General features: G+C 36.7%; 3 protein-coding genes and 1 non-coding gene across 9 annotated transcripts; 1 reads left to right on the top strand and 3 right to left on the bottom strand.

Annotated features, from left to right (window-relative positions):
* Window positions 1-91: 91 nt before the first annotated feature.
* On the top strand, window positions 92-175 carry TRNAL-CAA. Its single transcript has one exon. It is a non-coding gene; the product is annotated as a tRNA-Leu (tRNA).
* A 511-nt stretch (window positions 176-686) lies between these two features.
* LOC125210531 (54S ribosomal protein L24, mitochondrial-like) lies at window positions 687-2,489 on the bottom strand. The gene is made up of 2 exons (XM_048110074.1): window positions 2,167-2,489; window positions 687-1,404 (listed from the first exon to the last, which is right to left on the bottom strand). Exons 1-2 carry the CDS (start codon window positions 2,364-2,366, stop codon window positions 939-941), a joined length of 666 nt encoding a protein of 221 aa, XP_047966031.1. The 5' UTR covers window positions 2,367-2,489; the 3' UTR covers window positions 687-938.
* Window positions 2,490-3,493: 1,004 nt separating this feature from the next.
* On the bottom strand, window positions 3,494-7,180 carry LOC125214563 (serine/threonine-protein kinase AFC3). Of its 4 annotated transcripts, XM_048115641.1 has the most exons (12): window positions 6,886-7,180; window positions 6,671-6,806; window positions 6,306-6,332; window positions 6,069-6,222; window positions 5,944-5,992; window positions 5,452-5,566; window positions 5,226-5,317; window positions 4,981-5,125; window positions 4,537-4,601; window positions 4,353-4,450; window positions 3,927-4,029; window positions 3,494-3,735 (listed from the first exon to the last, which is right to left on the bottom strand). In XM_048115641.1, the coding sequence occupies exons 1-12, from the start codon at window positions 6,964-6,966 to the stop codon at window positions 3,598-3,600; spliced, it is 1,203 nt and encodes a 400-aa protein (XP_047971598.1). In that variant the 5' UTR covers window positions 6,967-7,180; the 3' UTR covers window positions 3,494-3,597. The 4 variants fall into 4 exon arrangements, with proteins under 4 accessions (XP_047971598.1, XP_047971599.1, XP_047971600.1 ...); XM_048115642.1 differs by lacking the exon at window positions 3,927-4,029; XM_048115643.1 differs by lacking the exon at window positions 6,886-7,180 and having other exon boundaries at window positions 6,069-6,230; window positions 6,671-6,783.
* Window positions 7,181-11,251: 4,071 nt separating this feature from the next.
* Window positions 11,252-14,597, bottom strand: LOC125208948 (coiled-coil domain-containing protein 25-like). Of its 3 annotated transcripts, none has more exons than XM_048108482.1 (6): window positions 14,380-14,597; window positions 13,442-13,569; window positions 13,192-13,295; window positions 12,998-13,085; window positions 12,756-12,817; window positions 11,252-11,772 (listed from the first exon to the last, which is right to left on the bottom strand). In XM_048108482.1, exons 1-6 carry the CDS (start codon window positions 14,490-14,492, stop codon window positions 11,620-11,622), a joined length of 648 nt encoding a protein of 215 aa, XP_047964439.1. In that variant the 5' UTR covers window positions 14,493-14,597; the 3' UTR covers window positions 11,252-11,619. The 3 variants fall into 3 exon arrangements, with proteins under 3 accessions (XP_047964439.1, XP_047964440.1, XP_047964441.1); XM_048108483.1 differs by having other exon boundaries at window positions 13,442-13,597; window positions 14,380-14,575; XM_048108484.1 differs by having other exon boundaries at window positions 13,442-13,585; window positions 14,380-14,575.
* Between the last annotated feature and the right edge of the window lie 1,704 nt (window positions 14,598-16,301).

Raw genomic sequence — 16,301 nt, 5'->3', positions numbered from 1 at the left:
GTAGTAATATATACAGATAACAGATTGCAGTAGTTCAAAAAAGAAAGCAAATGCTGGTTATACTTAAAAAGTTATGTAAACGTTCACAGTTGTCAGGATGGCCGAGTGGTCAAAGGCGCCAGACTCAAGTTCTGGTCCTCTTACGAGGGCGTGGGTTCAAATCCCACTTCTGACATTAATTTTTTCCACCCACATTTTTGTTATATTGATTATGACACTAATCCAAGATCCGCACAGATGTTCGCTAGCAGTATGAGGTTCCTCGTGTCACCCGGTTCAAGCTCCCAGAGATGCTCCGCTGCAACCACGCGGCCATCTCAAAGATTAAGCTGTAACCACTCTCCATTATATTTAAATATCTTAGCCCATCCACCACCAAACCTGCGTGGCTGCAAGCAGATAACAAACCTATGAATGTGATCTCATTAGGATTCACATCTGTCCCTCTGCATCTCCTCAAAGAACTCAGTAGCCTCATTAGCTCTCTCATGATTTGCTAAACCACCAATCATTGTACTCCACAAGACAATGTCTCGTTCCTCTATTGCTCCACACACCTGCAACGCGTGCCCCACACCTCCACATTTCGTGTACATATCAATCAATGCATTGCATAGAAAACTATCGTAGAGTAACATCAACATTTGTTGAAAATTCCATATTATTTTAGTAATTGACAATCACAATGTTAAAAACACAGAGACCTGCCTGTTACTGAAAAATACCCGAAAATCTACTGCTAGCCAGTCGTCAACTAAATGGCTGCAGAATTTTAACATACATCCCAAAAAGTAGAGCACTTATATAGTGATTATAATAACGGACCACCTAAGCCAACAAAACTGTTATTCTTGCCAAGATTACAAGATACAGAGGGCATCTCCGGTGGAAATGCCAAAAGACAAGGAAAAGACTGCCCCGTGATAGGAGACACAACACTAAGCATTCGCGACCAATGGTTCATGGAAGTCAGTGTGAGAGCTCCCGTCTTCATTTCTTGATGTTGTTAGTTGACTGGCTTCGCCCACGTCTGTTTCATCCTTGGTTGGCTCTTGCTTGGCGGATGAACCATACATCTTTCTCCTGGCGTCCCTACGTCCAGCCTTCTGTTCTAATCTTAGTTCGTTGAATTTTTCTTCAAAGCTGGCCTCATCCTCAGGTGCAAAGAAGACAACCTGCTTACCTCCAAGGTCTTGATACATCTTCTCAATCTTAACTTTCCAGAAAAGACCCATTTCTGTGTCCATCTTGTGGTGAGGTGTCTTGAGCAAGTACTCATCGATTCCCCCTGCCTTGTCTATGCAGCGCAGCGCATGTGTAGTCACCTTGACACGAATTTGACGGTCTAGAATGTAGCTAAAGAGCCGCTTCTCCTGCACATTGGGTTTCCAGCACCTCTTTGTCCTGGAACAATTGCAAATCAAGAAATTCAAGAATGGGAATATATGAAGTTCAGAATTGTAGAAGAATGGAAGATAGAGCCAAAAAATCATGTGTTTCAACAAATCAAAACACCTACTCCTACTATTCATATTTTAAACTACAAGTCTACAACATGCTTCTTCTATCAGCAAGTACTTATAAACATTCATATTTTCCAATATTTACGACTGAGATTGACCTCTTACAATTAAGCTAAACAGCAACAACCTAAAAAACCTCCATAGCACAAACCAATAACAGCAACCAAGAACGGAAGAATCACCATTATCAATAAATGATCAAGCAAAGAAAAGTTACCAAGCATCATACATTTTCTCAAAAATACCTAGCTAAAATTTCCATCATAAATGCAGTTTCTGCAGTTCTTCACCAACAACTATTAGTCCTACTGCTACATCACCACCATCCCAGTCTCGAATCGAATTAAATCATGTTTGGAAAGAATCTAAGGGATCCACAATTAGCTAAATTTCTTACTAGTAAAGCTCTCCAGTTTATGTATTCTTTAGTAGCCTTATACAAAATTTACACTAAACTAAACTAAACTTCGCAAATATAGCAGCTCAATTCACAGCTTAAATTAAACAACACACAATCCGCTCCAAAAATTATGCGTGCCTTCAATAAGTTGGTATGAAACGATTCAAACCTAAAAAGCGCAAAAATAATCGGATATGCATAGAAAGCTACAGATACAAAAGCAAATAAATTAAACATACAGACTTGTTGCCTCCGTCTTCACTGACGCGATTGCCGAATTGGATATGGCGGCCGGCGAAAAGCCCGCGGTTGGCTCGGCCCATCACGATTTTGCGATCCGGCACCCATTTTTTCAGCTGATCTTTCACTCCCGGCGCTAGATTCTGGTCGCCTCCGATTTTCTTCACAAGTTTCTTCATCATCTCTCTTGACCTAAACGCCATTGTCACGAATTTGTCTCTCGCCGAAAATGGTAATCGAGAAATGGGGTTTTAGGCTAGGGTTTTTGAGGTATGGAATGGAAGCACAAATGGACTTCCAGGATCTAGAAATAGAGTAGAAGTAGAAAAATCGATCAGTGATTAATTTGCTGAACTCAAAATATATAAAATATGTGAACTAATAAAAGTTATGTGGATATAAAAATATGGGTTCAAGTTTTGAAGTATATTAATTTACCAAAAAATAAAATTTAGTAGTAACTATTATGAATGATAAAAAATGTAAAAACATTTTTAAATGAAGAATAGTAGTACTATGAAAAAAATGAAAAAATCTTGTCACCGAAAAAGTTACTACAATAAATATTTACACAATAACTAACATTTCTTATGAATTATGCTTGGGTTATTTAAAGTTTACATAAGAAAACTCCGATTATAAAATAAGGAATATATAGAGATTAATTATATTCCACATTCAAATTTATTCCTATCTCTTACTCCCTCCGTCCCCGATTAATAGTCACTCTTTGATCGGACACGAGTTTTAAGAAATGTAAAGAAAAGTTGATTGAAAAAGTTGAGACCCACTTTTTTATTGGTTTTATAATAAAATGTAAGTGAAGTGAATTAATGGAACGTGAAATCTACTTATCATTTATAGTAAAAATGAAATGTGACAATTATTTTGGATAGACCGAAATGGAAAAGAATGACAATTAATCAGGGACAGTGGGAGTAATCTTAACCTTATGCACACAAATTGGTATATCAAACAATTGCTTTATAAAGATCATTGTGTCACATATACAGCAAACGAACACTTTACACATCTTTTGGATTAAGCAACATCCCATTTTGTCTTTTCATTAGACATACACTAAAACATACCAATATCTCCACTTTTAAGCAATATTGTGAAAAATTGATCAAACAAGTGTTTTCACCAAAAGCATGTTCCTGAGACGAACACGACGATTTCGCCTCAAAACGGGTATTATTCAAGCACAGAGAGAGAGAGGGTTCCAGCCATGGGCTTATAAAGCAGTCTTACTGTGAACTCTCACCCAGTTGGGAAAGAAGGTTCTCTCCATAGAGCAAAACTGAGAGGACATTATTGCGCTTTCAAATAGACACAGCAAAAATAAAGATACTGTTATATCATGATCGTTTTACTTGCTACAGAGCTAGATATAGATCAAACACGTGTTTTTACACGCAAGGTGAGGAATTTCTAAGCTGGTTCCTTAAAGAAAGGATGCTCCAGCGCCTCCCGAGCAGTGAGACGTTCGGATGGTTCAAACTTCAGCAAGCCGTGCAACAAGTTCACGAGAGAGGATCTGGAGGAATCAGCATGCCTTGACACGAGATTCTGCAAATAATAGCTAACCATGTTATAAGGCGGAGAAGCAAAAGCAGATGGTGTCAATCACGATATGGTGGTGTTAGAAAATCGAGGAGCACAAACACAAAACAAAGAAATAACAAGAGAAAAGAATGGATATGCATCTAGCATGAAGTATGGTATAGTTTTTAAATCAACATCTGGGAGAAGATTGCAACCTTCAATAGGTCTAGCTTCCTCACAGCACGGATGCTATCCCTGGAAACTGCTCCCTCGGGCCAGTTCAGTCTGGATCGTCTGAAATATTTTTCAGCACCTTTGCTGCAAAACCCACAAGGAACCCAAACCATCTCAATTTCCCCTCTTGTGTTTTGTTACATGAAGGTGACTCTATTTTTTGGCCGACTCATGCATAGTCTCAGCTAATTTTTATCTTAAAGACCGAATATATTATGAGAGAAGTATGCTTCGATGCATGCAAAGCCAAAAAAGTATTGAGAGTCAAGAGCTAATAAGGAAAATTAGAAACCCAAAATATTGCCTACAAAAGAACAAGAGATAAAGAACCAAGAAAAAGGAAAAATGAAGAGAAAAGGTCAAAGATATATGTATAACACCAAATAATCACCCTAACAAGAACTTACGTCGCTTTTTGAATCATATGCTCTGGCAGTGGTCCCAAAACCCTCTCCATCATAGCTAAATGTTCCAGGTTCTCATGTGTTTGGAAAAGTGCTTCACCCTAGAAAGACAGATCTCAACATATCAGATAAATAGAATTTCCTATGGTACAACGAAATTAGTGGATGAGGGAGAAGCAGAACAAACCGTGCAAAGCTCCACAAGTATGCAACCAACACTCCAAATATCACAAGAGTGCGTCCATCCTAAACCTGGCACAGACAGACAGAAATCAATACTGGTCCCCTTGAACTTAGTAGGAGAACATTGCCTTTCCATGTCTTTGTTCAAGAATAATAAAATACACAACCAAGTTCCTGACAATGATATGCAATGCCATTTAGTTAACACAAATTAACAAACATATATGCAGAAAACAGTAAAAGAGTGTCAATACTCAGATGTATTTCCACTACAATACGGAGTATTCCTTTATGAGGCTGGATAATCAAACCTAATAGCACTGATTTCGATAGCCTCAACAGGTCTTGACACAATCTGGATATGAATGCCACCAGATTGTTGGAGTAAAACCTCATAAGAATTAGACAGGAGCCATTGTGAATCTCACTCACAACAGTAATTTTTTACCTAAAATGATCTCAGGTGCCCTGTAATGCCTTGTTGAGACAATGGAGCTATGAAGCTGACTATCAAAAGCAGTACTACCAAAATCAATCAGCTTAATGGCACTTGACTTTGGTAAGCACCTGGAATTTGTTTCATCTGACGTTTTCTGGATCAACCAAAAAAGTTCAAGGATGTGATTTGAGTGACTGAGTCTAATGACAATCATAGATGTTTTTTTTAACTTTACAAGGCCTAAGTCCAAATACCTTGCAGACAGGAAGCTTAACAAACTCAGAAGAGACAAGAAGTATATTTTCTGGCTTCAGATCAGTGTGGATTAACCGTAAATCGTGCATATCTGTTGGGTATATTAAAATAACAAAAAGGCAACCCTGTTAGATGTGCAGATAGCCGAATATGTATAACAGGCGAATAAAGATCAGGGCAACTGCTTATGAAACTAAATGAATACAGAATTGAAATTCTACAGACATGCTACAGATTCCAAAAGCTGGCGCCCAAACTCTCGAACAAGATCCACAGGAAAGGGGGAGTATTTATTTCTCTTTAGAAAATCAAATAAACTTGGTCCGAGCTTCTCAAAGACCTGATAAGACCATTAAAATCCACTGAAAGGTAGTTCTCTGTGAAGCTATGATAATTGTAAAAAACTCAGGAGAGCACAAAACAAAGACATTCACCGAATGTCATGCAAATTATCAAACAATTAGTTAACAAAACAATATAGATCATTATGTATGTTCTCCCTTAGATAGTCACCATTGTTTATGAGTTGAGTAAGGATCATATATTCCATTCAATAGGGAGTTCAAAACAGACATTAATAGCATATCCTAATATGCAGCAATTATTAATTGAAAGAAAATCGAACCTCTGAATAGTGCTACTAATCAATGAAGAGATAGGCATTCACATAGAGCTGAAATAAAAGAGGTAGGCAAGGAATCAAGTAGGAATACTTACTATGCATATATGATTGCGATAATCAAACCACCTATGCATCTTCACACAACTGCCACACAAAAAAGACCAAAAAATAAGATAAATATAAGAGTCCATCAGAAACTAGCTGGCTGCAGAATACTTACTGCGACTCTTTTTTGTCATACTTAGCAAGGCGCTGAAGCACGTCAATCTCGATCATTGCTGCATCACGGTACTTTCTTATGCTTCTAACAATTTTGATAGCCACATATTCTCGTGTATGACGGTCCCAACAATCCAATACTCGACCAAAGGTGCCTACAGCACTAGCAACTTGCTGATTTGAAACAATAACAATGATGAAAATATAAGGTTTTCTTATCAGGCACGTGACCCCTAACCTTCACCCATCTTGCCAAGTATCTTATCTGCAAATTCAAGCAGAAAGAAGATTCAAACACTCCACATGGAGATAATTGGACCATAAGACAAGCCAAGAGCAAGCTCATCCAATTAAAAAGTTCACAATTAAATTGATTCCTTCCAAATAGCTATGATATTAAGTATTCCATTGTATACACTAGTGCCAAAAAAGGAGTGCCTTTAAGTACAGCCAAAGTCGCTAGAATAAAGTTCACAGTTACTTTATAATATATCATTAAATTGATTTTTATCATTAAAGATTTGGTTTTTAGACATTGATTTTCACTGCACACAATCAAGAATACTAACTAAAATTCAGGCAACGAAGATTAAAAATAATTACATCTAGATGTGAGATTCTCGCCGAGGCTAAACACGTAATGCCCATTGGGATCATCATCCCTCTTCGGCGGCGACACATGTCTCCGCAGCACCGGCGGCGCCCTGGTTTCGTCATCCCCACAATCCCTTTCATCAGCCTGCAAAAAAGGAAAAAAAACAACAAATTTTAATCTTCCATGAAAACCTAACCCTAATTTCCCAAAATTCGGCAACTACCTCCGGCTGCCCAGACGGAGCTACGTCCCACGTCGAACGGCGCCGTTTGCGAGCTTGCCGCCCTTGATTCACTTCCGCCATTAATTTGATTTCTCAGGCACCGAATTCGTATGGCAATCGCATACACACAGCAATATGGACGCTTGTGTGTGTATATCCAATCAGAATGAAATTATTACGAGTGTGACAGAATATCTGCAACCGTAAATTCGCCTGTAAGAGGCGAATCCGATAGCTTAGTGAATATTTTTTTAGGGAAAAAGTTGAAGAACAGATTCTTGTAAGGATAAGAGTGATACGGATATGTATTTTTATAACGAAAAAATTGACTCAAAATAGGAAAACAAAACCAGGCATTCAGCATAATTTACATAATTGCACATTGCCAAGGAAATTGTTTGGAAATTCGATTTTGTCCAGTAAAACTATTTTTTGCAGTATATTTAAGTAAACTTCAAATTTTTTGTATTACTAATACGGAACAAATACTATCAAACATTTTGTAAGTATTAGTTATGTATTTACTCTCATAACTTTAGGTAATACTAGCAGGTAAGGTGTTGTGGAGTTATTCGAATTTTTTAAATTATATAAAGTATATCAGTATCATATTTACAATATTTATAATAATTTACTTGTTTGGTCGGATTCACTAAAATTAGATATACTTTTGGCTCGTTGTTGGAATGTATAATATGGTTAAAATATTTATAATAATTTACTTGTTTGGTCGGATTCACTAAAATTAGATATACTTATGGCTCGTTGTTGGAATGTATACTATGGTGCATAATAGCATCCATATAATATGGTTAAAATATTTATAATAATTTACTTGTTTGGTCGGATTCACTAAAATTAGATATACTTATGGCTCGTTGTTGGAATGTATACTATGGTGCATAATAGCATCCATAGTAGGGTGGACATTTTAGCTGGACACTTTATATTTTTTTTCATAGCCACTTTTTATTTGTCCACGGCTACAAAAAGAAGTTTTCGCAGCAATAGTGGACACTTTTGTTAGCCACATTTCACTTTATTTTTATTCTTTGTATATTTTAATTCAATTAGAATTTATATTTTAATTCAATTAGAATTAAAATTATCGGACTAAAAATAATTAGAAAACGAGATAATAATAAAATTAAAAAAAGCGATGAGACCAAATATTCGTTGTATTAAATGGATACCGGAAAATTGTACAACGAACATTTTATAAAAAAAACATATAAAAACAAATAAAAACACCGCCACCATCTACTCGGTGGCGGAGTCGGAATCCTCTGCCTCTTCTTCGTCGCCCACTGCCGCCGCCGCCCCTGCCCCCGGCGCCGCTGAACCAGACCACCCCAGGTCCTCTCTGATCCTACACATGAGCTCATAGTATATCGCCTTGGTGACCGGGTCGGTCGCGGACTCGTAGAAACGGCAGTTCTCTTGCAGTTGTTTCATCAACTGCACATCCAGGTTCTTGTTCAAGACCACATGGGGACCAAGGCCCACGGACTGAGCTCCAAAAGGCGGCTGCGCGCTACGCAATCCAGACGCGGCCGCCGAGTAGCGGGAGGAACTTGCAGGCATTCTGGCGCTGCGAATGCTGGCCTTTTGCCCCGGAGGGCGTGAGCGCCTAGTGTGTTTATCAGAGGGCTCCTCCGTTTGGACGTCGTTGAGGTCGATTGATTGTGAGTCGCCGCTGCTGCTGTAGTTCCCGGCTCTGTTGCGTCTATTGCGCTTCGCCCCTTGAGCTTCAGTCTCCTCCGCACAGATGGCCTTGAATTTCGGGCAGTTCTCGAGAACGAGAAACTCCTCCCATTGGGTGAACTTAGGCTTCCATAGCGCGTTGTATTGGGACACAGACAGAGCCTTCACGTCGGCTTCGTTGCGGCCACTCTCAGCGTTGATAAGGTTGTTGCCGTAGATCCCCGCGAACTTCCTGGTGGGTGTCAGAATCCTCCCAAACTTTTTTCGGATCTGTTCCGCGTCACGCGCGGTTTAGCGCCTCGCGGCTTGAAGTCATTGTAGGTTAACAAAACGCGCTTTCAAAAGCCCATCTCGGTCTGATCGGTGCCAACTACGGGGTCTGATGTAGGATAGTATCCGTATCCCGATTCTTCAGTGCCGGGTGAATCTTCGTCTCTTCCGTGCATTTTGTATAAATTCTGTAGAGTGAAATTGAATGTGGAGTGAAAATGGGTGTGGAGTGAAAATTGGTGGGATATTTATAAAAATAGGCAAAAAAAACAATTATAAATTCGAAAGTAAAAAAAAAAAAAAGGCAAATTGGCGACTGCCGCGGCGGTTTCGCCGTGCAATAGATAGCCGCAGTGGCCGCCGCTTTTCTCTCTCCTCCGGCTCGTCCTCGGCGCTTTCGGGGCGAAAGCCCTTCCGCCCCACAAAAGCCGTCCGCCTCCGGGGCGGATGCGTCCACCGCAATAGCCAGCCGCGGCTTAGCCGCGATCGGGGTGGCCGCCGCGCCGCCCCTATTATGGATGCTCTAATAGTAGTAGTACTTTTCTATGGTTAGGAATACCACTAGTTTTGGAAAATCTGGTCTTTAATGTGAGAATATGTGTTTGCAACATAATTGAGTCAAGTAATCAAAGAAGTTGAACAATGGGAGAAAGGCCTAGTTTGTTGCTTTTTGTTGTTGGAATATTGAGTATTTTCTTTAGGTAGGAGACTAGAAGCACCTCCTACAATATGCTCATTCATGAAAACACTATTAACCAAAAAATAGTGATATTACCTATTACTATTATTATAGCTGATAAATAACCACATTGTATTCCTTTTCTCTTCAATAAAATAAATAATTTTTTCTTCATTTCCTTGTTTTAAAAATCTTCACTTGCTGTTTACTCTAAACTACATGCCTATTTTAAATATTTCTCTTAGTAAAAGAATGCAGAAAACTCCTTACTTCTTATTCCTTTTTCTCAGTTGTGTTACCTTTTCTGGATACCTTATTTCATACTACCTGTCAATGGATGAATTTTGAATGTAAATATTTATAGCATTATGTTTCATGTTTTCAAACTTTTCTGCATCAAAGCAGTCACAATTTTCACCCTAATCAATATATTTTATACTAATCCATTAGCCTACATTGGATGACTTATTCTCATCTTCATTTCATCATAAATGCTAAAGCAGAACTCACAAGTTTGAAAATTCATTCCTCATATTCTATCCAGAAAATAAACTAATCCCATGAGAGAGAAAGACAGAGAGCTAGGATACATATTTATCCACAAAAAAGGGAAAAAGAAGAGGAAATTAACACCAAAAATCTATTAAAAAAACAAAGATGAAAAACTATGATTACAATTTACATACATTGGATCTCCTCAACCCCTTTGAACATATCTGGAAGGATTAGCATATCTGGCTGAGAATGATCGGTAGAGGTTGTCGGGCTCAACGGTGGCAGAGCCCTCGTCGAAATTCTGCATATAGCTCTGAGGATCGTACGTTTTCTGCATTGCAAACGGAGGCTCCGAGCTTTTCTTATTCTTCTTCCCTTTGATCCTTCGCCAGAGCATCAGCCATTTGCGATTACTCGACCACGAGTATGAATACTCGTAGTCGTTCTGCCCCGGTTTCATGCTCTTACTGCGTGAGCTTTTCCAGTTGCTAGACATGATCAGAGAAATGGTTGATGGAAGAGAAAGAGAGACAATGTGTGTGCATGGTGTATTTTTCTTATTTATATATATAGAATATTTCATGAGGTTGAATATTTGGGTATTAAAAGAGAAGGTAGCAAGCTTTTGATTACTAGTCATGATATGCCTTAATTGACCGGAAACAAGATTAAAATAAACAAACTTGAATAGTCAATCAATAAGTTTGAAAATCCTAACACAGATTAATGTATAATTTGAGAGAAAGAAGATTGTTTATTTCATGGGGAAAAACTTATTATTCATCAAGAAACATCTCAAAGAAAGAAAGATCACATTTCTAAATAATTACTCCAAAATTAATTAACTATAGAAAATGAAAAGAAAACTAAGTGGATAAGATACAAGAAGAGCATCTGGTTCTGGCATGCACATCAAGCAATCCATTTTTTTTTTCCTTTTGATTTAATTATTTGTAGCTCCAACAGTGCATCATCATTTCCATTTCTAGGTTAGAGTTGCTCTAATCATTTGTAGTTCGGCTGCCTGTCCAAATTTTACTATATTGCACAATGCACTCCACATTAATGTTATACTATTGATTTAATTTAATATCATAACCCAATAGCACAAAACTCACATTTTTATTAGTTCTCTTTTTTTCAAGCAAACCCAAAACCTCTCACAGTATATGGATGATTCCAAACACAACGTACAATACTTAAATTTCAACCAAGAAATTACACATAAAAAATGAGGTACTTCATAGTTCATGAAACGATTTTAAGAAAGAAAGCCAGCAACAACACAATATCACCAGCCGAACAAAATCACATCACAATCCGGAAACGAGCTTTTTCGTATCCAGAGATTTAACAGATCAAATTGGGGCAGCCCCTCTGTATAAAATCTTTGCTCCCAACATATTATTGCTACAATTAGGGAGCGCTTCAATTAAGGACATGACCAAATTGGAAAAATCCTATCTCACGATGCGTGAACATTCTTCTCTCTTGAACTCCATTCTGGTCCTCAGCCCCTTGTGGCCAAAGGATTCATATACTCGATTAATAGCTGAATGTTGGGGGATTGTTCAAGAATTTCATGTTCACATGAAATCTTCCTCGAGTTCTTGAAGGGACTTGTTGGTAGACGCTATGTCCTTGTTAGACGTCATCTTCTCAGCCACCATCAAGTTTTTGTAGCTCCTTAATTCAGTCTGCCTCTCTTTCTCAAGTCTGTCTAACTCCTCCCGCCGCTTCTGTAAAACATACATAAACACAACTAAGCCTCAAAAAAAAGCTCCTTCATAAGCATGTATTTGGTTGACGATAAAGCGCAACTCTTAGAGGCAATTAAAATACCTGCACATGAGTTTGATATGTGTGTGAGGTGTGTGTGAGGTGTAATTTAAAAAAAGTGTGTATTTGGAGTCTGAATAAGTTATCATAGTGGCAATTAAAATATCAGCACAATCTAACAGAACATGTATTTTAGAAAATGAAGAACTGACAAAATTTAGGAAACTTATGCATCAACAAAACTATGAGGTCCAAGCACCGCTATACAAGTGTCAAAATCAAAACTCCAGTAGAAAAACTTTGTGATTCACTAAATTTTACATTGGCAATACTCAATGCATTCAGTTATAGAAAAATAGTTGCAAGGCATCTTAATGAACATCAGTACATGACCACCATCAATCTACCTTCATCAAGATTCAAGCCATTTATTAGCAGTAGCCAGAGGCGCTCTTCTTAGGTGAGGACATAACTTTAGAGCAATAAAATTCATTGTATTTGTCCAGATAGTCCAAAGTAGTAGTGACAATACATTCTAAGTAAATCTTCTTTGTGTCTTAGTTGCTCAGACTTGGGGACTAGTCCATGAAACTTAATAGCTAAAGGAATAGATGTCTTTAGTATCCAGTTGTAGTTTGAGAGACGAGAATAATAAACAGTTCACAATCAGAAAAACACTAAACAAAATTAGTCAATTTTGAGAGTTTTAATACTCAGAACATCGCAGACGGCAAGGAAAACTGATTACCTCATAGATTTCGTAAGGAAGATTGAGTACCAAAAACACAAAAACTTCAGGTGACCTATCTAATACTCCCAGTAGAGACATTTCAATATGCATCTGACTAGTAATGGCTCACTCACATAAACATGAAAAAACTCTAACATAATAAGCTTATATGTCTAACCCTTGTACTTATATGAAGAGATAAAAATCACTTACTTTTTCACGGAGATGCTGCTTCCTTTCTGCTCTTTCTGCTGCATTTACAGCCTCTCGTTCAGCTATTCACACAAAAAAAGAGTTGTCAGCACTAATAAGCGAATCAGAAAACATTTTACTCACATTCTACTCAGTCACGAGCTTCAATCTCGGACATTCATGCAGCAGAAAAAAACAAAGAAACGTGCACAGAAAAGAAAGACTCTAATTTCAGAATTTTTGCATAATAACTAAATACAAACCTTTCAGATCAGGAGTTCTTTCCACTTTTGTCCTGTTTAACCGATTGACTATCTCATTTATTCGCTTTTCAACTCTGACAGTGCGAACCTAAGTAAAAGAAAACAGCACATTATTTTGACCTTAGATGTCAGATTTCAAGCAGCGGTGAAAAACCCACATAGTTATCAGAAAAGTAACAAATAACAAACCTTACCATTTTTGAGTTATAAAAACCAACTTGCCCAACATCCATTGATGCAGTCTTTTTAAGATTTTGCCAGGGAGTGTAGACAACATCAACATTGTTAACTTTATTTCCTGCCATATTCATGATAGTAGACAATATAGCCATTCAGCAAGCAAATCAAGCTTTTGCTTCAGGAAAAAAACACTTAGCGATTGAACATAAGTTCAACAGACAAGTTCATCAAATAAAAGTTGATGCAAGAAAAAGGAGATCTTGCCTTGAATAGAATTTGCTTTGACTAATTGAGCACAATCTTCCAACACACCTTCAGATAGATCATCGATTGTTTGACCCTTGTGCAATCTCAGATAAACGTGGGCTGAAGACATTTTATCCACATGGAACCTGAAATAAATCATCCCTGTCATGTAAGCTGAAACGATTATTGAACAGAACAATAGGCCATATTCTAGAAGCATATTTGGCTGTTCTAGAGAGCTTGTTTAGGCAACCGCCATGAATCCACAAGAATGCATTGAGAAAAGTGTATCAAGGTGTAAACATTAAGATTCTTTTAGCATCCGCCATCCAGTTGGTTGAGCTAAAACTTCATGCATTTTTGAGAAACACTCTCAACCAGCAAGCAACTAGTGGCTAAAATACTAAATTGGCATTGCTAAAAGCAAAACCAATTCTTCCATGCCTATTATCAGTCGAATTCCAATACAGGCCTAAAGCTCTAAAATACATGAAAGAAGGTCTTATCCCAAAAACGAATTACAGAAATAGCCCAAAACCCACATAATTATGCCCTTCGACCTACAATCTGAAAAATGTAATTGCCTTCACCACAAAAATCCCAATAATCTTCCTCTAAACAACTCATAACTATTACACCTCTATCCGTTCTGATTCCATAGTCAACAACTTCTCAACTAAATTTCCACCAAAATTAAAAATGCAGTTCCATAAAAAAAGCTTCTAATAAGAGCATAGATAGCTTCACATAACCGAAAACATATAATTTTTCAACAAACAAAACCATCCTATTACTAACAAAAGGCAGCACCATTCTCCCCAATTTCTTCCGCATAAACGCATCGGAAACCCCCTTCCCCTCTCCCAAATGCAGCTCGCAACAGCTCCGACAAATCAAATTCAAAGCTTTGCAACAATTAAGTTGTTAAAATATTAAAAAAATGAAAACAATTATACCAAATATCTTCAGGAAATCCGTATTTGATGAGCTCCTCGTTCTCATACTTGTCGAGGCCCATGAATATGGTGAAATCCCCCGCCTCCGGCCGCGCCTTGAAGTAGAAAACCATTTTCTCTCTCCTCCTCTTTCTCTCTCACTAGGGTTTCAATTGTCTCTTCTCTCTGCTGAATTTACGGTGAATTAGAAAATGAATTTTTGGAGGTGAAGAGTGAAGACTCTCATTTTCACCTCCCTGTTTCTCCGCTTTTTATTAAATCAATAAAATTACTAATATTTTTTAATATCCATTATTAATTCAGCCCAAATCCGAATTCAATCCGATCCGTTTTGGGCCTTAATTGTTACAAAAGGTTAGATGTTGGGTCAAAAATATTTGGGCTCTTATTCATGAGCCCAATTATACTGTAATTTGCATAATAAATAGGAAATTTATTTTGGTTTTCATAAATGATTTTGTGCTCAGTTCAATAAACTATATAATGTATAACCGCAATTATTTTAGTTTGTATCATTTTTAGCTTCTAATATTCTATATGGGTTTTTTTTTTCTATTGGGAAGCATACTTTGCAATCTAAATTAATCTCCCTTAGTCCGACACTAAATAAAACTCGTTTTAATTTTATTATTTTCGGTGAATAGATATTACATTCTACTATTTCATTTCACCCATATTTTATTAATAAAACTAATACTCCATCTGTTCTATAGTAGTACAGTCGTTTTGCCATTTTTGTATGTTTCATAGTAGAATTATTTTTCTTTTTCAGTAAAAAGTCAACACATATCTCCTCATTTACTTTATTCCTTCTTCGTCTTTTTACCTTTTTTTTATTTTCTACTTTATTATTCTTTTACTTAATTTACTTAATATAATTTTTCTTAAATTGCGTACCGAAAAGAAACACATCCACTACCGCATAATGCATGGAATACTAATTCATAGAAAAAAGTAGTACTAGTTCATAAAAGAAAAAAAAGAGCAAAGCGATCTGTCTGATTTAATTATTCTAATATTATTAAACTTGAAAAATGGGCTTATAAAATGTGGCTGCAACAGAATTTACTAGTGAACAAAGTTTTATCACGGGGTGTGAAGCAACAAATAAAAGACAAATATATACGAAAAAAGAAAGAAAAATGTCCCATTATTTTCAAATATAATCATCTCTATATATCTTCCCACAACCACAAGATAAGACACTGAACTTTTTTCACAAAAATATAACCACACACTCTTATATATATTGATGCGACATTAATTTGGATTGTATGTATGAGTCCATCCATCCGAATTCCGAAATATACGTTCAATTTTGACTTAAATTTTAAGGAATATAAAATATTGTATATAAAAAAGTTAGCAGAATATGAACTTGAATTTTATGTAATAATTTTATAATAAAATGAGCATAAAATTAATTAATGGAATATGAGACTTATAATTATAAATAGACCAAAAAGAAAACATGTGATGCATATTTATGGAGGGAAACAGTATTATTTGAATATGAACATCGAAAATATTCAAAATAACATGAATATAAATTGCAAATTGGTATTTCTTTTTAAAATGTTTTTTAATATGGTAAGACATGTGGTTCTTGTAGCATGATAATGACTAATGTGGTAATGCGCAATTATTAAATCGTTTTATAACAATTAATGGAATGTTGGTATATCCATTTCAATTCCACAAATTATTGTTGGTGGAATTATTTTTCCCATTACATTAAATGCACAATCTTGATTTTTAACTTAGTGTCTTGTCTTAACCTTTAAGTAAATCTTATCGACAAAGTTATCCTTCCATTACCCCTAAAAATATAAATAAATAATCAAATACCTTCAAGATTGTAGTCTGTAGAAGTGTACACATGTACATCTAGTGCTTGTTTAATTCTTATTATTTTCTATAAT

This window comes from Salvia hispanica, chromosome 3 (assembly GCF_023119035.1).
Source record: "Salvia hispanica cultivar TCC Black 2014 chromosome 3, UniMelb_Shisp_WGS_1.0, whole genome shotgun sequence".
Classification (NCBI taxonomy): domain Eukaryota; kingdom Viridiplantae; phylum Streptophyta; class Magnoliopsida; order Lamiales; family Lamiaceae; genus Salvia; species Salvia hispanica.
The sequence above is the reverse complement of the archived record's forward strand: the minus strand, read 5'-3'. Positions and strand labels throughout refer to the sequence as shown.